Below are 22,735 nucleotides of genomic sequence, written 5' to 3' on the forward strand. Positions count from 1 at the left end.
AGTGCAATAGTGAGAAGCAAAGCCTGGCCATCACACATGTATTGAGCTCCCACTTTAGAAAATGTATTGAGTGTTGCAGCTGTGCAAAATCTGAAATACATAAACAATAAATGAACAGAGAAGTTGTGCATATTATGCACATTCATTGCTCTGATCCTGCACAGAATGTGTAAGGACTGACTGATGAAGGGCTCCCAAGAAAACAGCAATATAACTTAAGTTTCTGGTGGAAGGGAACCTCAATCAATCCCACCCTGACTGGTTTGATGCCAGTAAGAGATGCCCAAAGCCTGGAGAGGGATTGCAGGTCAACAGGAGAGCACCTGAAGGGCAGCACAGAGGAATTTAAGCCTCTCCCACCAGCAAGTTGCTTCATTAGAGCCATAATTTAAATGCCTCTATGCTAAAAGCATAAAGCATGGGGGATATTGGGAAGAAATTCTTTTTTTGTGTGGGTGGTAAGGCACTGGAACAGGTTGCCCAGAGAAGCTGGGGATGCCCCATCTCTGGAAGGGTTCAAGACCAAGTTGGATGGGGCCTTGAGCAGCCTGGTCTAGTAGAAAATGTCCCTCCTCATGGCAAGGGGGTTGGAACCAGATGATCTTTACAGTCCCTTCCAATCCACTCTGTGAAATTGTCCAGGAAATGACTCACCTCTTTGATTCCCATATACTGCTAATATCAAGAAACAAACACTCAGCTTTGGAAAACTAAGAAAGGTGTATAATATATTTTATTTTAAATAACCAAGCTCCATGTTAAAGCTCAATACCCCAATGTTCCCTTTAAAATGACAAACTATTTAAAAGATTTTTTTGTTATAAAACTAAAGCTAACAGCACCTCAGTCTTTAATGTCTGACAATTTATATTACAACATATATTCTAAATTTCAAAGCACAAAGAGTTTTCAAAGTCAAGCTGACTTTGACTTTTTGGGAGTAGCCCCACCATCTTGAGCTGACTTCTCTGCTGGCCTCTTTTTTAAGCCTTTCATTTTCCGTGTCTGCAGTTTACTGAGATCCTGCTTCTGCATGTGGATCCGACCGTAAGTTGTACCAAGAGCATCATGGGAGATGTTCTTTTTCTTCTTAGGCTGCAAGGGGAGAACAATGTTAATAGTTCTGAGTACAGTCCCAGGAGCTCTGGTGAGAATCAAGTGCCCAAAAGCAAGGCCTCATACACTGGTTGGAGACACTAAGATTTGTGCTGTGTGTTCTGCGTGCTTCCAGAGGAGAGTCTGGCTGCCAGCTGAGCACCACAGAAGTGCTGTGGCCCCAGGAATGTCAGCTGGCCTCGATGAAAGTAAGCTCTGGTCAAACACACAACAAGTAATACTTCAGCCTTTGCTCTCCTTCACAGAGAGATCTGAAAGCAATGCCCTTCCCATGGTACATACCTTCAGGCCTTTTGGCTGTTTCAAAGACAGCTTATAAAGGTCATCTGAGGCTAAATGTGTCCTCCTCATAACCAGATCTAATGAAGGTCCCATCTCTTCCAGTTCAATTCTGGGTATTTTACAGCCAGATTTCTTCAGAAGCACTCTAGGAGGGGAAAAATCAATGAAAATCAACATTGTCCCCTGTACTAGTGATTAATCCATCTTCCTTAACAGGTCCAATCCTGCAGTTCAAAATACTACTGTATTTTGGGAAGGCATCCATCAATAACAATTTATAATAAATCAGTCCCATTACAATTTGAACACATCCAAAATATGACCTGACTAATGTAATTTATTTTATTTTTTAACAGGACTAGTATAATCAGTATCACTTTTAAAACTCAGTCCCAGTACCCTGAAAGCCATATCACTTTTCAAAATCAAAACAGCACCCTGGGTATTATTAGACATAAAAATATTCACTATAATTTACAGTAAAATAACCTGAGCACTTATCTGAGAAACTGTTTTGGTTCTTTATGAGTGAAGCTGATTAAAATGATTTTGTATTAAGAGAAATCAAAATCACACGGAACACAAGCTATGAATGTTCACAGTCTCCTAAGGCAGGGAGTGACTGTGAGGGTGAACACCAATGCAACAAGAAAGATTTTCTTGCCCTGCCTTTTCCTAGTCTTCCTTGCACATCTCTGTCTACAGCCTATCCCCTGTTGTTCCCTGGCAAACACCTAAGTGAGGAGACTCATAGAAATCAGCCTGAGAACAGACTAAGGCCATCAAGTCTAAGACAGTACCCAAAATTCACTAAGTTAATTCACACCACTTTACAAACCAAGCCATATGAAAGAGCAATCCTGAGCCAGGAGGAGCTTGACAAGGAAGGAGCCAGCAGACTTAGGGCTCAAGCGCTTTTCTTCTACTGTACAAATTACACTGGAGCAACAACTACAGGTTTTGTACCAAAACCCAGACAAATAGATAAAACAGATACTCACTTGTAGCTTCTCATGTAAATTTTCCCATCTACAGCTGTGAAATGCAGAACGTACTCTAAACCAGCCAGACGAATATTGGGCACAGTGGGACCTCTGAAGAAATCTGAGAGAGTATTTAAAAGGAATAAATGGCAGGTTCTTGGCTGAAAACAAAACCAACAGATACCTGTAGCAAATTGGTGATGTGATGTGGGCCCATTTTGAAACAGGAATCTCATGAAATAGCCCCTACTTCAAACTGCAGCCTGGCCAATACACAGGACAGAAATTTAACATCGCATGTTTTGGTGTGCACTGGTGAATCCAAATGTGTGTGGATATCCTGACAGGAACACAGTGACTTCCCAGAGATAGCTTTGGAGGAATATATATATATATATATATATACTTCCTATACATAAATGCATGGAAATGAGCAAATACACTTTCAGCGAAGTAACTTAGCATTATTGAGCTAATGGGAATAATTGCATTGTCTATTGTTTTAAATATTCATCCCTAAAATCAGGGGGGGGAAATCATCTTATTTGGTGTTTAGGCCAGTCAATGCTCAGACAAACACAATCAGTACAGAGAAGCCATTTCCTCAGGTATCTATTTAAAGACATCATTCAAACCTAATACTGAAATCCTAATCATAGCCATATTTGGAACAGTAGAAAGAGGGATCAAAACCAGTACACAGCAGATCAAAACTCCAACTATTCTTACCTACATTTTCTCTCTCTGACTTTGGGAAAAAGTTTAGATATAGAATTTCTTTCATATGTCTCTCACAACAAAGTACTCCTGTCCTCTATGTAAAGCAGTATTTGTCATTATGTCTAATGTTTTCCCTATTAATAACAACAACACATCTAGGAAAATAAGACACTTCAAATATTTGCCCAGTTTGCAAAGACAATGCTGAAATACAGGTTAAATACAAAATGGGCTGCTTCTAGCAAGGTTCTTATATCAGGCTATGAAAATATACTGTGCAAGCAGAGAGCCTGCAATGAGCACAGCAATCTGTCCAACATATGCAGAAGGTGGAGAAAGAATGTGACCTTGACCAAGGGAACAAGGTGTGCTAATAAACATGACAGGGCAATGCTGAAACATAGGAGAACAGCTAACACATGCAAAACATATCACTCTTTTCTGCTCTGTTCTGTTTTCAGATCCCTTGGCTACTTGTCTTTTCCTTCACTACCTTTTTGAAAGAGTATAAGCACTGGAGTGACATCCAAAACACAGTTTGGCTGGCAAATAACAGATGGAGTCAGCCCAGGAAACTTTCTTGGTCAATTAAATACTCTCTTATTTCGAGTCTAACTTGTAGTTAGAGGAAAAGTTGCAAATAAAACATTTTGTTCACTCATGGCATATTTTTTTTCCGTTCAGTTAGTTCTCTGCAGGTACACAAGCTTACATTCACAGTGGTTTTATTGGCAACACCTCCCTTTCATATTTTCCTGTGGCATCATAGATCCTTTTACCCACAGGATGATCTCTTCCCATAAACGCAGGTGGTCAGGAATTTGTTTCCTGGCAACACCGAACAGCTGCAGAAACCTTACACTTCAGTACACCCAGAGAGTTGAAGTTTTTTAAACATACTCTTAATTTACAACTCTTGCTTTGGTTGGACTAGAGACTTGCTTTCTCCTTTCTTTCCATTCCTAGTTCTCTCTCCCCCTCGTCCTCAAACGTGTTTCCAGAAAGTCTAATTTACTCTTTCATACAGAGAGCTTTTCAGGACCTTTCTATTTACAGATTAAATTCTTAATTGATTTTGGAATGTAACTCCTTCTGTATCAATTTGTATCCAAAAGCTGGTAACACTGTATTCTGTGTAGCTTTGGTTAGCGTGAAAGCAGTTTAAACATTTCCCAGCCATCCCTTTCCTGGCCAGAAAAAGCTCTCAAATATTTTCAAACACTCAAAAAGAGTCTGTGTGAGGAAGGATGTTTGAAGACCAAGGTGACAGCCAATCTAAAATTGCAGAGATCTGCAAACCAACATTTAGAAAGTAAATAAGCATGCCCTATATTGGTCTGGCCATTTTTAGGATAAAATAGATGAGCAACAACAGAACTAACAACAAGTAGACAGTGTTGTAACAGTTGAAACATCTTATAGATGCAGGCATAAAAAATTACTAGAATTTCATTAAATGCATTCCAAGACTTACATCATTTAAATGAACTACACTACCACTTGGAGACCAATGAAAACCAAAAGAGAAAAAGTGGTATGTCTTCCTCTTCCAGGTCAGAAAGAAAATGCATCCGTTATTTATTTCTCCTAAACAGCTTCTTCCACTTCACAGTTTACCCAGACTGTAGCATTTGGTTACCATGAAGACAATAATTCACCCTTGCCCTTAATTTTACCAAGAAACTGCTGTAAGATGATTGTCCAAACATACATAAGCCCTTTTGATATCACAAAAGCCAATGAAAGCTTGGTTGTTCCTCGGCATCACTGGCATCACACTGCTTTGGCAACAAGAAGCTGTCAGCTATCTGATATTCCCTCTGGGATCCAACAATACTGGTACAGCAACAAAATATTTGCAGCTGTTGTTATAAAGACATTCTTGTATCTTTCTTAGCAAGAGTAACAGCTTAAGGGCACCATCTTTTGCAGAAATAGAACAAATCACTTCTTCCTTATTGGTTAAGGCCAGTTTTGAAGCAGGTCAGATTAACACCCAAACTATTTTAATTTGTGCATGGTATCTTCAAGCCATTACTCTCCTTAACCTTTTTTTTGACTCTTGCTTTGCATCTGGGTATTTCACAGAACTCAGTAGAATAATTAAGCCCTGGAGTACTTGGCATATGTTCAAGAAGAAAGATTGGGTGTGGAGTACATTTGACTGCCAAGTCATTCATGGCTAATAAATAGGAGAGGAGAAAGGACAGGTGAACATCAAGAGAAAGGGGAAGAACTGCTCAGTTATTTGGCAACTATCTTACTATGCATGTCTGCCATTTCAGCTGTTTGATCACAGGCTGCTTGAGCACATCTGGATGCCCAGCACTGTGCAGATGCCTGAACAAGATACACTTCAGAAAATGCACCTGCTTCCTGTGTAAATAGTCATTTACAGTGACACAAACATGCAGCAGCAAAACTTACTCATCTTTGTATTCAGGCATCTTCAAAGATGTATAAGCTCAGTTACCACCCTTTCACTCATCCCCAAGAACCAATCAGCTGTATTGAGAGGAAGAAAATTTACTCCTCTCCTGCTCCCTTTCAGTCTCATTCCAGATGAAACATCTTGCTTTAAGGAATAATACTAAGGAAAAAAATTCTCTTTTTTAGGGGGTCTGTTTTTAAAGAGCAATCTTTTACCCGTTTGCCTAGAAATCTAGAAACCCAAGAAAGGAACTGAAAGAACAAGACTGCTCTTACTGAGCCAGGTTCAGTATTTTACCAGAACTTAAAAAATAGACCAACAAAAAAAACCTAATCTACTTTTAGGAAAACTATTAAAAAGAAAAATCACTCCACCCTACTTACTAGATCTAGTTTTGCCAAGCAAGAAGCATTTTTTAAGTGCCAAGAGACACAATATCCTGTAACTTCTTTGTCTACATATAGCTTCTATAAAACTACAATGTGCTTTATCTTCCAGAGGCTCTAACTTTAAGATAATAAAAAACTTCATGCCAGTTTGTTTCCTAAGCTCCAAGCCTGCCTTAAAGTTAGGGCACAACTTATCTACAGTTGATTTTCACTGCACGTATTCTCTCCAAGTATCCTAAGTAACGGCATGCTTGCTAGAATTGGGGGAATTTCCAACAAAAAAATGCTTTCAACACAAAAACAAAAGCTGAGTTAGACTGATTTGACTTTTCTGTAAGCAAAAATATCCCACTTTCTGAACTTAATCCACTGATTTCAATTTAGATATTTCAGAACATTTGGTTAGAAAAGTGACAACCCAGTACAATTATAAGGCCAAGACATTTTGGAAAATGACAGTTTTTCCACAACAAAAGTAATGATCTCTAGTGATCATAAAGTTTAATCTTCAGAGTCTTTTAGAACATTCTTTTTTCCTCCCTTTAAAAGGCATCACAATTAGTTAACTTAAATTTTATGTGACATGAAACCTACAAGTGCTCATTGTTGTTTTCCTTCTGTGCTGAACATAAGCAAGGATTTATTGACAAACTAGCTTTTCCCAACAGATCATATTATTACAGATCCATGCAATCCTACCACCCAAATAATCAAAATACTGACCAATAAGAAGGCTCTTCAGTCTTCTATATTCTTCATTCACATCAAACATGTCACCAGCAAATATCAACATAGGTTTTGTCCCTTCAGGACACTTACTGTTCTGTGGAATAAGAATTTTAAAACAACAAAAATTCAGACAGTTAGGGAACATATAATTGATTTAATAGCTGGCCAGTCATTCAACACTGAAAAGAAAAACTGCTGTGACCTGTGATCAACAGGGACAGAATAGACTAACAAAACTAAATTAAAAAGCAGAGCATAAAATTAAAATTCTGGAGTACACAAATTACCAATCCTCATAAACGGCATGAAACAATCTTTTAAACAACTTGGTTCATTTCAGGGCACAGAAAAAATTGCAACCAAAAAAATCCACCAGTAGGTGTCGCTGAAATACTGAATTAGCAATTCCTTACCTTGATATCTTTTAGGGCTACAAACTTCTCAACGCCCAGCTCAATCATGTCTAGCACGTGGTAGTCAAACATGCGACCTGTGAGAGTAAAAAAGAAAACGCAGCTATTTAAATATTCACTGAAAACTACACCTACCATCCCAATAAAAACCCAACTGAGATTTATTACCTATTATCAGGTTGTTAGGTCGCTTCTTGTTATGAGAGCCAAAGAGAAACAGAGAACAATCTGATTTCTTGGAAAAAAACTCCTGCAATTGAAGAATATAATCAAACTTTTGAGTTGCAGTTCACGGGGTTTAAAATATTCTGCAAAGGCATATGGCACAAACATAGGAGTTTGTGAGCTACTTAATGAGAAGAACAACTGCACTTACCAGAAGAGTTTTGAGCATGTCATGAGTGTTTTTCAGCACTTATGCTAAAACTGACAGCTGGATTCAAGATTCAAATAATTTCTTTTTTTATTTACCATTACATCTTAAAATACAAGTCAGGCAATTTTTTCTTGCCATTTTATCTATTACCCTTTCTTATAATTCCTGGTTATTTGGTTCTACACGAGATACTTTCAACCACTTCTTCTTGCCCGACAAGTAAGTATTGTCAAGCTGGCTACCATTTTAAAGTCTCATCGTAGTTTCCCAACTAAGCTTTATGCAGCATATTGGCCTTGCCTGACAGCTTCTGAACAACCAGTTAATTCCCTCAACAGCAAGGCTAACAACATCTGCACTTGGCACAAGAGTCCTACTACAGAGCAGCTTCATGTCAACTTATTATTTAAGACTAAGATGCTACCTAAAACCAAGCCAGTGGTGATTATCACAGAGATCTTTTCCCCAGGAGGAACAGATTAGAGAACTTACTATGGTACAACGTCCAGAGCCAACATTACAGCAGTTCTTTCTAAAGATGTCCAGCTCCAAAGTCTTTTTATGCACTTCTACCTCCCAAGGCAGCTTCTCATCTTGTGTATCAAGAGTGATGCACACACACAGAGAACTTACCCAGTGCTTCCCACAAGTACACACCTGCACTTGGAACTTGTGAAGCACAGAAGGACACTTCATCTCCCACCCTTGCAACAGCAGCAGCTCAGAGAGGACATTGCAGCTCTGCCCCTCTGGGAGGTCAGAGAGACACTTGCAGAGACTGGGCTAAATCACACAGCTCAGCACTGAGTTTTGCCCCCAGATCCCTGAGAAATGCTGACTCTAGACAGGCCAAGAACACAGCAGAGGGGACTCCCTTTGAAACATGTGCTCATACAGCTCTGTTAGTCACTGTGTGTTGATATCTGTGCACTCTCTAATAGCTGTGTATTTTATTAAAGAGATGTAAAAAACTCAAATTCTTCGAATGTGCCCTGCATATCCTGCAACAACACACACATTGCAAAACTGCCCTCTTAAAAAAAAGCCTCCAGCCAGCCAGTCAGGATTGCTGCTAAAGGACTGAAAGGGGCTTAGTGAGCTTTTCCACCAGCTCCCTGAGCACCCTTGATGGATCCCACATAGCCCCATAGATGTGCTGTCTGAGTGGTGTAGCAGCACACCAACCATCTCTTCCTGCATTATGGGGACTTCATTCTGCTCCCTGTCCTTGTCTTCCAGCTCAGGGTACCCAGAGAGCAACTGCTGCTGCTACTATAGACTGAGGCAAAGAAGGCACTAAGTACCTCAGCATTTTCCTCATCCTTTGTCCCTGTTTCCCTCTGCATCCAGTAAAGGATGGAGATTCCCTTTAGCCCTCAGTTTGTTGGTGATCTAATTGCAAAAACATTTTTTATTGTCTTTTATGGCAGTAACCAGATTAAATTCTAGTTGGGCTTGGACCCTTCTAATTTTCTCCCTGCATACCCTCACAACATCTTTGAGGCCCTCCTGAGTGGCCTGCCTCTTCCAAAAGCAATAGACTCTCTTTTTACCCCTTAGTTCCAGCAAAGCTCTATGCAGACAGTCTATTCTTTCCTGATGGTTCATCTTTTGGCACACAAGGATAGCTTGCTCAAAACTGTTGTAAGAGAAAACATTGTCTATACTTACCAATGATGTTTGGTCCTCAAAAGGCCTGGTAATATTTTTCCTGAGAGGAGGAGAAAAAAACAAGTTAAAAAACAAAAAACAAAACAAAACAAAACACCACAAAAAACCAAAAAAACACAACCCCAAAAACAAACAAACAAAAAAACAAAACAAACTAAAACAAAAAACCAAAAAACCCCCCAGAACAGGCCCAGATAACAATTTCTTATTAATTCTCTGATAACAAAGAGTTTTGCATTCTACCAGAAACCCCAGCAGTAAAGGCTCAGTTTGAGTTCAAATCACAAGTCCTATGACTACTGCCAGGAATGCCTCAGTGCCATCACTGCCATTCCAAGTACTTTCCTCCACATTTCCTGTTTCCTGGGGCCTGACCTGCAGAACACCCCACCACTACCACCAGTGACACTCTGAGTAAATGCCTTTGCCTGTTCATTCATTAAATTTAGACAACAATTTACAGTTGTTTCTACACTACATTCATACAGACACTGGGTTCCCATTTTGAACAAGACTTAGAGCTGAATCCTGCTCCATACCAGCTGCCACAGAATAGGGCTCAGCACCAATGCTGATCACAGGTAGCTTGTTTCCAGTCTCTTGAAAATTATGATCAGTCATCTTCTGCACCCTCGTCATTGTTCAAGGCCCCAGGCTAGCCTGCATTTCTATTCATGCCCTGAAACTCCCCCAAAATAAAAGCTGTCTGTCAGAAGACTCAAAGATGTCAAAGTGAGATCACTTACCTTTTATACAGTACAGCGAAAGGCTTCTTCACAGCATACTGCAAAACACAAAGTTTAACACATGTCACCTCTAAAACATGTACAGCACTGTTGTTTTTACAACCCAACAGTTTACAGGAACATGTGAAACAGTAACTATGCAGAGCAGCCTAGAAGAAGGTACCTCAAAAGGCCTGCTCACAGTAATACCCTTCGAGCTGGAGACAATCTTGTTTCCAAATTAATTGCACAAGAAATTATTTGTAGAAACTGGGAAATAAAAAATTAACTGCGAAACAGCTGAAATCAAAGCAATCCCTCTGCTTCTAAGGGGCATAAGGAAAAACAGGGAGAGAAAAACAACTTGATTATAGAAGCATAAAAGGATAGGAAAACAACAAAGCAAAGAGAAAAACAAGTGTAGGAACAGCTATAATATTTTGAGCTATGGAGATAGGAGACAAGATTGGTACCTTTAGGTAGAAACAAGACTGGTAGTTTTATGAGAGGCTGAAAGCTCCCTATCAATACACACAGTCAGCTTACAGGATTTTGGGATATGACTTAGCTGTGTGATACAGTCCCAATTCTGTGCCTAATCCTCTTGTTTTCAAACAGACTTGGCAACACTTCACTTATATACTAGACAATTGTGAAAAAATAAAAGAGCAAGCTCAACATTTCTGGCAAAGAAGAAACTGGAAGAAAGCAATCTTCCTTAAGAAGCAGGTAATGACACCTTTGGAGTACAGGTCATTCTGAGATTTGGGATACAGGGAGAGTCTGAAAATACTGATAGTGCAATAGGGACAGAAAATTATAAGAAAGAGAGAGGAAGGTTGCATACTATGTCCAACAACTTACAATGTCTTTAAGCACTTCGGTCACTGTTAAATTTGCATTTCCTCCTTTTATGAGCATAGCATTTTTTGTATTTTCATTTAACTTGGGTTCTCTCTTCTCAAGAAATCTTTTTGCTCTCTTAGTTTTCGGCTTTCTGTAACAACAAATTAAAAGTTAAAAGCTTAATATATGTAACAAGACTTGACACTACAGAAAACAGTGAAGCCAAACAAGAATTGGAACAAACTGTTCAAGTAGCTTGTTTCAGTGACTCAAACTAATCCCAACCTGCAGAATTACAATCAATGACAAAAGCCCTGTCTCAGGTGAATGTGTTTTTACTGCCACTCCTATTCCTCTCTGTCCCCCCAAATTAGCAAAGGTGATTTTACAGTCTTGTGCTTTTCAGTTTCTGCTAATTTAGAGCTCAAGCTATAGTAGAATTCTCAGCTTACTGCCAGACTAAAGGATTCCCCTACCATCAGCTCCCTCAACAAGCCAGAAACTTGCTTATGAGAAGAAAATAAAGTTCCTCAAAACCACCAACAGCCCCCAGAATAAAAGCTGTTGTCAGGAACCAGTGAGGAACACTGGGCACTAGCCAAGTGAAATATCGCAGTCTGTGCAGGGGCACAGACCTTAGACACATCAGTGGCTACGTGGCTTAAGACTTATAGCTCTCCACTAGATTATCTTCTCAGTAAAGCATTAGTTTTATTTTCTTCTTTAAAACAAACAATACCCCCGCAGACACAGAGGTATCCCAGCATCGTCAGGGGTGGAACGGAGCTCTGGAGATCATAGAGACCAACCCCCTTGCCAAGGCAGGGTAACCTGGAGCAGGTGCCACAGGAATGTGAGGTGGGTTTGGACTGTCTCCAGGATCTCCCTGGGCAGCCTGTTCCAGCGCCCTGTCACTGTAAAGAAGTTCCTCCTCACGCTGAAGTGGGACTTCTGGTGTTTTAGTTTATGGTAACTCTTCCCATGCATCACTGAAACGTCAGAAATGAATTCTCTCAGGTGTACGCAAACACACAGATTCAACACCAGCAGGTCACTGCGGTTTTTTTAGCTACCAACTGATAAAGGGCTGTTTGGCCACCACTAAAAAGACGGCAGCGCTCGGCTTCCTCTCCCCCGCACGTTTTCCATGAGGCTTTTCTCTCTGCTGGCTCCCGCAGTGCATCCCGCCCGGGCCGCCGCCCCTCCCGTTTCCCGGAGCGGTTTCCCGGCACACTCACACCACTCGGTCCAGCGCATCCATCGCTGCCCTCACGTGCCCGACGCGGTGCGGGAGCCGCCGCGCGCGTCACATCCGCCGGCAGGGCGGGGCGGGCGGGGCACGGCGCATGCGCGGGGCGCGCCTCTGCGCCGTCGTCCCACGGGACGGAAGGGCTGGAGGGGAATCCGCGCGGGGAGCGGCGGAGCGTGCCCGGGCTGTTCAGCCTGGAGCAGAGGAGGCTGAGGGGAGACCTCACTGCAGTCTGCCACTTCCTCCTGAGGGGAAGAGGAGGGGCAGACACTGACCTCTGTGGTGACCTGTGCCAGGACCCGAGGGAATGGCCTGAAGTTGTGTCAGGGGAGGGTTAGGTTGGATATCAGAAAAAGGTTCTTCACCCAGAGGTTGTATGGTTGCAAAAGTTAGGGTTAATTATCATAGGAACAAAAGCTCGACCATTAGAAATTACACTTAAAATATTAAAAGACCCTAATATTATTATGAATGTACTCATTGTGTGTGATATACATAAAATGTTTTCAAAAAATAATACTGATTACCAGATGAACTAGAACAAAGAAACAGTTTCAGTGTAGTGCTGAAAGAAAAGGCTGAGAAGGCCAGAAACCAATGCTGGAACACTCCTTGTACATAGGGAAAAAAAACTGACATACATAGTGCCAGACTAAGTAACCAGTTAGCAAAACATGGGAGAGTTGCTGTGTTTGCATTCTGTCAGAGAACAAACTCCTGAAGCTCCTCTCTGTTCCCAGAGGCTGAAGCAGCCATAGCAAGAGCCCCCTCTGCAGGAGGCTCAGCTGCCACCGAGCGCACCGCAAACCCTCCCTCCGGCACTCAAGAGCCTGTGTATTCCCAGGATCGTTATTCCAGTTATAACTGCCCTCTATCTATCAACACCACACAAATCAAGCCTGAATGATGATGTTTTTAAACTTCCATGGTTGCAGTTAAATCCAGAGGGATGGCTGTGCTGTCTCCCAGAAACCTCAAATGCAACACTACCATGTGAAAGATCCACACCCAGGCTGGAGGCACACAGAACATGCTCCCTTTCCTTTCCTCTCCCTGCCTCCCTTTCCCCTAAGATTCAAGTTGCTTCTACACAGAAAAAAAAAAAAGGGAATAATGGGATTGATGGTTTGAACTGTTGCCATTTTAGTGGCTTCTCTTTACTGATGCTCTGCTGTGAACAACACTGTGGGGGAGCTTCTCCTCTGATCATTACTAATTAAGGTATTACATAATTATGGTGGAATTAATTAGGTGTTCTCATCCTCACAGCACTGTTGCAGTTACACTGTTTTGAGGGAGACAGAGAAAGGTAGGAAAGAAGAAGGGTCAGGGAGAAAATGTTTTCTGTTTTAAAATTGTTGTGCTTTTGAAAACATTATCCTGAGTGCACCACGCACTCAAAACAGTGTGTGGCAGAATAAATGATGTAGCAGTATCAACCCACAGACTAGCTAGGCAGCAGAATACAATCACATGGACTAGTCTGGGAATCACTGATGCATAGGTACAGGATCTTAAGCATAAAACCCTTCAGGAAAATGCCAGAGAGGAAGATTAGAGACAAGAAGTTACTGTGAGGAAAAAGAAAAATGGAGTAACCACACTTCCTTTTGTATAACACACATTATATTATACAGAAAATGGGGGAAGCAGCATGACAGATGCCTAAGACCTGGATTTCATTTGCTGAACAAGTTTGCAGAGGTTTTCAAGGCTTGAGTGGACAAAGCCCTGACCAACTTGCCCTGAATTTCAGTGTTGACCCTATTTTACATAGGAAACTAGATGAGAGACCCCCTAAAGTCCCAACCCACATGAAAGATTTCTAAACTCCATCAAGGAGAAAAAGGACACTAGAGAGAATCTAAGCTAAGCAGTTTGAGGAGCATTCAATAAAAGCCACACTTATTTGTTTTCTTTCAATAACTGCAGTACAAGAGCAGACAGTATGTGGCTGACACGACACACAAGGTGAAGCCATAGTTGAAAAATTCAGGTCTTTATTTTAAACAATGGTGTTTCTTTCTTTTTACAAAATGTCTCAGACTGTACAATACATCAACCTTTTTTAAGCAAGGAGCTTCTTTTAATTATGTAACCATTTCCACTTTTCCAGTTTTGAGGTAGGGATACACACATTTCCAGTCAGTAATTTTAAAAAACAATTAAGCCCTTCCCACTATAACTCAAACACAAAAGCAATGCACAAGAACATAATGTCTGTTTTTCCACTCTCCATTTTTCAGAGAATGTGGAAACCATGTCATGGCCTATAAAAGTTGGCCCATTAATTCTGTGAAGAAATCCTGAAAGATCAGAGTTAGTGTCATGGAGGTACATCCTCTAAGGCAGCATTTCCAGAAGGAGATTCCTCTGCCCCAGAAGCAGAGCTGTCAGGCAAAGGAACAGGGGCATCCATTTCCAAGTTGGGCTGCTTTTCAAGGTCACAGTTCATGTTAGAATTGCCTTTGCCACTCACCTCTCCCTCTGACTCTTCAGTCAATTTATCTTGGGCCTGAGCTGACTCCTCAGAATCATCCTTTTCAGGCAGAAAACTGCAAATCATATTAAGCCTGCTGTAGGAAAAATCTCTGTCCTTGATCTGCAACCACTCTACTCCACCTGATGTAAAGAAGGAAAATTCTATTAGTGACAAAAGGAGTTAACAACAGTTTTTAACTTAAGTTCACTGTTATTAAGGCTGAGCCAGACCAAGATCAAAGTAAAAGAACCACTTAGAATAGAGAGATGTGCATATTCCTCTCCTATTACTTTTCACATACCCTTTTACTACTTTTCATAGTCAGAAAATACAATGCAGGACTAAAAAGATTTTTCCTCTGATCCAGTATGGCAGTTCCTGTTGTATTTAGGTGTCTGATGCCACTCTCAGGCTCTTAAAATAACTTAAAACATTAATCAAAATGCAAAGAAAATACTTCACAAATGCGATGAAGAGAATAGAATATTTGTTCACCTAAATATTAGATCTTCAGGCAATAGGTAATGACAACAGAGAGAGGACAAAAGTTCTTGCACTCTCTTTAACTCAAGTGTAACAATAAGTTGGAACAACAGGTTGAAACCAACCCCAAATAGAAATGGGATTCCACTCCCATTTTGATTTTTACTCAGTACATGTTTTCAGTTCTCAAGATGTTGTAGTTACTTTGCATGCACAAGTTAAATTCCTGTCACGGTACAGAAACAAAGTGGTTTTTAGTACTTATCAGCAGTACTGCTGCTCCAGAACTGCCTTTGTATTAAGCAAAATACTCTCTAGTCTCAATTTAATATTACTTAGACTAGCAAAACAATGCTTTCAGTTTAACATTACATAATTAATTCTACAGAGAGAAGTGGTACATGGTGTTGATAGGAATGCTGATGTTTGGTTAGATTCTAATTGACATTTCATTTTGTACCTCCTATGGCCAGTGTCCAGCTGACTGCTCATATTCAAGGTAAAATGGCTATATATTCTTAAAATAAGAAGCAGTAACACTAACTTGAGTGAAAAAAAGCAGCTAAAAGCAGTAGAACAGTTCTAATGAATACTGCTATATATAGTAGTACACTCAGTATTTGACTATGTAGAAGTTCTGACTTCTGTACAAAAAAAAATAAAGCAAACATATGAACCGTGAGTTCTGCCTACAGAATGAAAATCGATATACATGCTCTTTAAGTACATCTTTGCAAGTAATTTAGATTAATTTCCATTTAACTGTAAATTCATTAAGTACAATTCAGTTCTTTTCAACAATTACAGAGATTCAGAATGTCCTTAGAAAAAATTATGGAAGTAGGGAAAAAAAAAATTCAGGAAAGAACTACTAAACAGCACCTCTGATTTTGAAACTTCTAGATGACAGAAGAATGTACCAGGGAGCATCAGCATATGCTTTCCTGCTTTTATACTTCTTTGTAGTCATCTCCTAGAAGCCATTTCTGGAGGCAGCACTGGCCAGAAATGTATTTAATTTTTTAATTTAAATATACACATATGGTGCCTAAAGAAGCAAATTCCTTTAACTTCCTGCATGCTCTTGAATCAAACACTTAATAAAGGCTGACTCTCCCTGTGGATTAAGCATAATCCACCCATGTCCACATGCATAAGAGCAGAATCACTCACCAACATTCTCCTCTCCTTCCTTCTTTTCTGTCAGAAGGGTCCGTGTCATGTTCAACTTCTTCACTGTGTGGCACTTGTATTTCAGCTGTACTTTTTGGTTGCCTTCTGCGTCTACTAAGAAGAGAGGAGAAAAAACAATACCCAAACCCCAGTCATTATAGTGAATTCCACTAGCAAATGAAACTAGATAAATATTTTTAACCTCCCCAGCTACTGAAAAAAACAGAACATCAAATCACAACAATTACCTTGCTCTGTGTTTTCTTCAAAAACCACACAGGTTCCCAAAGCATCTATGAAAAACAAAGTGAGAAAGTTTTAGAGACTAATTTGCCTCAGCTGCAGATAATGCACCCACTGGCTCAGTTGTGGGAATGTTCTAACTTCCAGCCCCTCAGAGAGGTACAGCACTGGTAAGGAACTCATAACAGGCAGGAGTATCACAGTCATTGGAGTCACTACAAGAGAGAATCCCAGACCATCTTCTTCCAGACCAGTGTTGTCACCATAGGGCAAATGAAAGAACTACAGATTGCAAAATGTGTCAGTCCTGCTTACACAGGAGGCAACAGCACTTTAAGGCATTTTATATGCCACATTTTTGTCTGCAGTAATACCAGCTGGTGCACCCCAGAGTCAGCTTCCACACATACCTTCCCTGGAAGTACCATGGATGCATGGTTAATTTAGCAGTGACTGCCCACAACTACAGCATCTCACAGGACCAATTGCAGCAAAAGCACCTGATGTTAAGAACGTTCCTTGGGTCAGTGAAAAGGGAGAGATTGTATTCACATAAGTTTTCCTACCTTCATACTCTCCTGCAAATACATATCTGTCCACTTGTAAAATGGGCCTCTCTGTCTCTATTCCCTATGTAAAGAAGGATAAAATTGCATCATGTCAGGTCTGTATTATTTCTCACTGTAAGACCAGCAAAGACAGACATAGCAGAATCCAGATTATATCAATTCCCCATCATATATGTTCCTTTAAGTATATTAAATACAAAAAAAAACCCCAGATAATACTCTTTTAGTAATCATAATAAAACCTAGTATAGAACAGTATAGAAAATGCTCTAGTATATTACAACAAACTCAGATCAAATGGCAGCCAACAGTCAATATAAGTTAAAGTGCTGTTATTTCCTCTAGGAAATTAATGTAACCTCCATTTCAAATTAACAAAAATTTAGGTGTTTGCATGAAGATGATGTTATTTTCTAAGCTTCAATTGATACAAGTTCTAGAAAGTGGAATAACTTTAAAATAACTTCTTCAGACAGGGTAAAGAAGTCCAGCACAAGGCATTACATCAGCACCAGAAGTGCCACTGCAGGGTCACAGAAGCTTCTGTGATTACTGTGTGTCTCTATTGTCAAGGAGTTGGAAATTGTTGCTATCTTACTTTTTTAAACAAGGAGCAGAAGAGTAAGGAAGCACTTCTGTCAGCTCATTCCCTTCCTCTAGAGCACAGGTTTTCCAAATACACAAGCCAGCATCCCATTTTTCTTATATAATATATATCTACATACTGTATTTTGATAAAAATCAATGTCTGAACAGAAGACACTAATTAAAGGAAAATGTCTTTGAATAATACCTTGTGAACATCAGAATTATTCAGGACTTGAAGACAAGCACTTGCTAAAGGTTTTGAAGATAAGGCATTACATGGTAAATTGCATAAAATAAAGACTATCACGCAGGTTAATATGAATTTGTGCAATTTTCCTCATATACTTCTGTGTTCCAAAAGTATAAGGATCAACAAGATTTAAGCTCTGGGATTCTCTTTCTTCTGCATAAATTACACAAATAACACTAAGCTACCACATAGAACACATTTTCGTGGGGTTTTTTCTTCTACAAGAAATAAATACAATTAATAACACATCATTCCCCTGATGGGACCAGCATCACAGAAAACTTGCTAAACAGAGTAACACAGAGCAGACACTTTAATTAAAGTTTTAACAACAGCTGTCCCTTAGGAAAAGTCTCATGGAATGCTCACTCTGTGGAGTGAACTCAAGTAGACATGGATACAAGTAGAACACAGTATGGATACTTTAACCTTTTACTAGTAACATTACAAGGGAGTCACAAAGCACAACATTTTAAAGAATCCCACCAGCAGTACTGAAGCATCTGCAGCCATTCAGCCATCAGTATGAATGATACATGTAAAAAATTTCAAGAGAATTAGATCAGATCAAGGAGGGAAACCTGCATATCCATCCAAAGATGAATATTTCATGAATTTTGATTGTATTTCTACTTCTGAGACATTGAGAATTGACTTTATCACTCATCTATTGTGATCAGTAGCACACTCAGATGTTCTCTTCCATCTTTTCAGCCTATAATAAAGGTCTACTTTGAGAAAGTACAAGTGCTGCTGATTTGCAAATACTATCTACACAACTCTCATAGTCTACATAAGTTTTGAAGGGCAAATAAAATCGGTCCTATACAGATAAAGTGATTAAAAAACTCAAAAGGAACAGGTCAGGGAAATCAGATTCCTACAATAACCTTACAGTGAAGGAAACAACATCCAAAACTGTTCATGAAATGCTTAATGCCCAGTTATCCTTTACAAGACTTGAACTTGCCAGGACATATCTGCAAAAAGCCCGATTGTAAATACATTGCAAATCTTAAATGCTTTGCTTTACCTGTCTGCTGTATTCCAGTATTATTTGACTAAGTGTGATTAACATTTACGGTTTTTTTAACATGTGCAACACATAATTTAAAGAAAAATTAACTTACAACTTGAAACCAGAGTAGATACTGGTCCAAGCTTATATATACTTCTGAAAAAGTTTCCTTATATTTATGCAATAATATATTCAAAGACTTTATGCTGTTTCTGAGAGTCCACAGCATGCAGCCAAGCACAGCACACATAATTCTCTATCAAAGATATGATCTAATGTTATTACATCAAGAAATTTAGAAGCAGCCTCACTCCCTTGTTCACATCCGTAATAACTTACCCCTTTCCTATTGTGCTGTAATCACTCACCAAAATCTTGCACTTGTTTTCACATTTTTCTAAGAAGTCTGAATCAATAATTCCTGATAGCTCAACCATGACCAGTTGCTCCTACAAGAAAAGTTGATCATGTACAGCTATAACAGATATGACAGAACTCAGGGGGGAAAAAGGCCTCCCTGAAATCAATCTTTACCAATAAGAACAGCATACAAAGACACAGCCTTTCAGGATAAACCCCAAAGTGGAGTTTATGCTGCATTTTGTCAAGAGACAGAACTCTTGTAATACCCAGGGAAATTTAGTGACCCCCTATTCCATAAGACACCTGTTTCACACCCGAATTTCCTGGCCTTTTCTTCCTAGCGAGCAATGGGGAGCACTTTTTTCACCCTTGAAAAACGAGCATCAGTATGGTTCTGGGGAGATCCTACAGCACCTTCCAGTACCTAAGAGGGCCTACAAGAGAGCTGGAGAGGGACTTTTTACAAGGGCCTGTAGTGACAGGACAAGGGGTAAGAGATTTAAATCGAGAGTGGGTTTAGATTAGATACTGAAATTTTCATAAATAATTTTTTTTTAACAGATTGCCCAGAGAATTTGTGGATGCCCCATTCTTGGAAGTGTCCAAGGCCAGGCTGGATGAGGCTTTAAGCAACCTGGTCTAGTGGAAGGAGTCGCTGCCCATGGCAGGGGTTTGGAACCAGATAATTTTTAAAGGCCCCTGCAACCCAAACCCTTCTCTAATTCTGCGATTTTATGGCGACAGGAAGCAACAGAAACTGCAAATGCACTCTCTGACCACGGCGTTTTCGGGGAAGCCCGAGGACGAACAGCCAGAACCCCACAGCTCTGGGCACGGCACCGCTGTGGGGACTGAGAAACCCGCCGGCCCCAGGGAAACGCGCTCGGTCCGCGACCGGCCCCTCTCCCTGCCTGCCCCTCCGGGCCGGGCGGAGCGGGGCCGGGCCACGCCCCGCGAGGGGCCGGACCCTTCCCCCAGGGCTGGAGAGCGGCCCGCTGTCGGCATCCACCAACCTCCACCTCGTCCTCCTCAGCTCCGTCGCTCCTCCCGCCCTCGCTGCCTCCTGCCGCCGCCGCCGCCGCCGCCGCCGCCGCCGCCGCCGCCGCCGCCGCCGCCGCCGCCGCCGCCGCCGCCGCCATGTCGCCAGCGCCCGACCCGCGCCCGCCTCAGTGCGCACCACGTGGGGCCCGCGCCGCCATCTTAGAGCGGAGCGGGCCCGCGGCTGGGGCGGCGCCGCTCCGCCCTCGGCGCCGCTCCGCCCTCGGCGCCGCTCCGCCCTCGGCGCCGCTCCGCCCTCGGCGCCGCGCCTCCCTCAGCCCCGCGCCGCCCTTGGGGCCGCTCCTCCCTCAGGGCTGCTCCTCCCTCAGCGCGGCGCCTTCCTCAGGACCGCTCGGCGCTTGCGTCCGCCCTTCTCCCAGGGCCGCGCCGCGCCCCGAGCGAGCGTGGCGTCGCCTCTGCGCTGAAAAACGAGAATACGAGCTGCTTTATGGCACTCCCGAGCGCCCTGCGAATTTTTCTTGAATCGCAGATGTGGTACAGGAAAGTGGGAGTCCCTAAAGTATTATCCTTCCCTCACGCTTTTATTAAAAAAAAAAATTTACCAGACACGTCTTATTAACACAAACAATGTCCTGCTTCTGGAGCAGACCTTTAGTTTAGAAAGCTTTTATTAAACAATAAAATATGCAGTTAGTTTTTGTCATTCGTGTCCTTTGCATGATGCTTTCTAGTTATCTTGGCAGGTTCAAATACACCCCATCAAATACATCCTTCTGACAAGGGTTTCTGAGATAACATCTTAATTTATAAGTGCAGGATGTTGTTGTCCACAAAAATCGGATTTGTTTCCCAGTGTGCAATAATTACAATATAAGCCAATAATTACACACGTGAGAGAGACATTGATTATTTTATTTCAGAGTTCTGCAAGCCTGGTGCCCAGTGGAATTCCACAAATCAAGCCCAACAACTATCATACTTTTTTACTATTTATACATGTCAGCAAACAATAATTAGTGTTCATTGGCTACAAGTTTCATAGTTCTCATATATTAATTAGTGTTCTATCTTCTATTGGTTAATGATTCTCTCTCTTCTCGTGCTGATCAGTCCCATGATGTTTCTCTTCTCTTGGGCTGATGGGTTTTTGGGTCAATGATCTGTGAGTGGTGGTTGGGATCTCCCCCTGCAGAATTCCCTTTTACCCAGTCACAGCTGGTTCAGCACAGTTGCTGGGTAAGGTTTATTTGTTTCTTCCTTATCTTGGGGGTTCTGCCCAATGTCCTTGTGGCCCATAAATTCTGCATTCTTTGTGTCTGCTGTCAGTGGTACATCCTTCTCCCCAACTTTGTTAACCTCCCTCTGGGTGTGAGATCACTGAAACCTGCCAGGCCCTAAAGCTTAGCAAGACAATTCTACCAACCAGTAATTTGTCTTTCTAACTCCTGCACATCACTTAGAGCTTGTGGGCTGCTCTCTGTTTCACAGACTAAATCTCCCATCTTGTTGATAAAGCTTGAAAGTATACAATATATATTAAAGAACATCCTTCCTTGAGAAAATGTTGCATAGTCCACATTTTACTACAATGCTGCACTCCATAATTATAAGTTTTACACTGGTTTTGTAATTTCCCCATTTTCTTCCCATATGCTATATTTCTTATTTTGTATCAAAGGTATCTTTCTAGTCATTATGTTGAAGTCATTATTTAAAATGTTAATTTAAAACTGTTTGCAAGGGAAATTGCTGGCATTTTCTTCCAGCGTCTCCTTAACTTCCATAAGATAAACATAAATGTCACCATTGCACCATATTAAGTGTTTCCCTATGTCCATATAGGTATGATCTAATGCATTTCTCCTTTTCCTAGAAAAATTACAGGACATTATTATTTGATAATGTCAAATAAGTTTAGCAGGGTTTTTCTTTGGCTTTAAGCTTTGTCTCATTTTCTGTTAAGCTTCACATTTCCGATTACTTTTTCTTAGAGCTTGTTTTGGAATATTGCATACTGCTGTGGCAAAAACAGCCCATAAATCTGGATTTGGTCTAAATACAGAAAAAGATGCTGGGTCATGTTACCTTTTCAGCAGGCAAATTGCAAAGGCTTCAATTTTGACTGCAGGGAATAAAAGCTGTAGAACAGATGTTTGGTTTTCTACAAGTGTTAATTATCAGATATTTTAAAATAATATTTTGTATCATTGTCTGTATTTAGCTTTAGTTTTTGCACCAGGTCTTCCTCACTTTAAATAAATGTTTTGTTGTTTTTAAAAAAAAGCTCTACCTCAATAAAGCAGAAGCAACTCTCTATTCTTTTTTTTTTAATTAATTGTCATAACTGACAGAGCCTCTGTAATGTTACATTAATACCATCATTCTCTTTTTATAGCTGGAGGGAGGTGAAGTGATATGGCTAAAAACTACAGAAAGCCCTCACAGGAATGTAAATGTGTGCCAGATCAGCCTGTGTAAATCATAGACCGGTATGAACTGCTGTGAAGGAACAAGTACATTTATTTGCTTTTAAATCAGCCCAAGTGGCGTGTAGAATCCGGGTTCATCTCAGTCTCCCAGTTATGAGGATTCAGGCCATGCAGTTGGATGATGGGAAATTTTTGGTGCATTACTGCC

General features: G+C 40.9%; 2 protein-coding genes across 3 annotated transcripts; both read right to left on the minus strand.

Annotated features, from left to right (window-relative positions):
- Nucleotides 1-715: 715 nt before the first annotated feature.
- Nucleotides 716-11,987, minus strand: RPF2 (ribosome production factor 2 homolog). Its single transcript, XM_036380655.2, has 10 exons — nucleotides 11,920-11,987; nucleotides 10,700-10,832; nucleotides 9,857-9,894; nucleotides 9,111-9,150; nucleotides 7,232-7,313; nucleotides 7,064-7,140; nucleotides 6,645-6,744; nucleotides 2,400-2,502; nucleotides 1,399-1,543; nucleotides 716-1,095 (listed from the first exon to the last, which is right to left on the minus strand). The coding sequence occupies exons 1-10, from the start codon at nucleotides 11,940-11,942 to the stop codon at nucleotides 916-918; spliced, it is 921 nt and encodes a 306-aa protein (XP_036236548.1). The 5' UTR covers nucleotides 11,943-11,987; the 3' UTR covers nucleotides 716-915.
- Nucleotides 11,988-13,913: 1,926 nt separating this feature from the next.
- On the minus strand, nucleotides 13,914-20,254 carry GTF3C6 (general transcription factor IIIC subunit 6). Of its 2 annotated transcripts, none has more exons than XM_054514353.1 (7): nucleotides 20,222-20,254; nucleotides 20,113-20,161; nucleotides 19,105-19,185; nucleotides 16,878-16,941; nucleotides 16,317-16,361; nucleotides 16,069-16,179; nucleotides 13,914-14,552 (listed from the first exon to the last, which is right to left on the minus strand). In XM_054514353.1, exons 1-7 carry the CDS (start codon nucleotides 20,236-20,238, stop codon nucleotides 14,257-14,259), a joined length of 663 nt encoding a protein of 220 aa, XP_054370328.1. In that variant the 5' UTR covers nucleotides 20,239-20,254; the 3' UTR covers nucleotides 13,914-14,256. The 2 variants fall into 2 exon arrangements, with proteins under 2 accessions (XP_054370328.1, XP_036236550.2); XM_036380657.2 differs by having other exon boundaries at nucleotides 16,069-16,182.
- Nucleotides 20,255-22,735: the final 2,481 nt, after the last annotated feature.

The sequence above is a fragment of the Molothrus ater genome, chromosome 3, assembly GCF_012460135.2.
Source record: "Molothrus ater isolate BHLD 08-10-18 breed brown headed cowbird chromosome 3, BPBGC_Mater_1.1, whole genome shotgun sequence".
Taxonomy (NCBI): Eukaryota; Metazoa; Chordata; class Aves; order Passeriformes; family Icteridae; genus Molothrus; species Molothrus ater.

Coding starts and splice junctions, on each gene's coding strand:
- RPF2 (XM_036380655.2), bottom strand. CDS start 11,942: ATGGATGCGCTGGACCGAGTGGT. Junction 9,151..9,856: donor TTCGCTGTACTGTATAAAAG/GTAAGTGATCTC, acceptor TCCTCCTCTCAG/GAAAAATATTACCAGGCCTT. Junction 7,314..9,110: donor TTGAGGACCAAACATCATTG/GTAAGTATAGAC, acceptor CTTCAATTGCAG/GAGTTTTTTTCCAAGAAATC.
- GTF3C6 (XM_036380657.2), bottom strand. Junction 16,362..16,877: donor ATTTGCAGGAGAGTATGAAG/GTAGGAAAACTT, acceptor TGTTTTTCATAG/ATGCTTTGGGAACCTGTGTG. Junction 16,183..16,316: donor TGAAGAAAACACAGAGCAAG/GTAATTGTTGTG, acceptor CTCTCTTCTTAG/TAGACGCAGAAGGCAACCAA.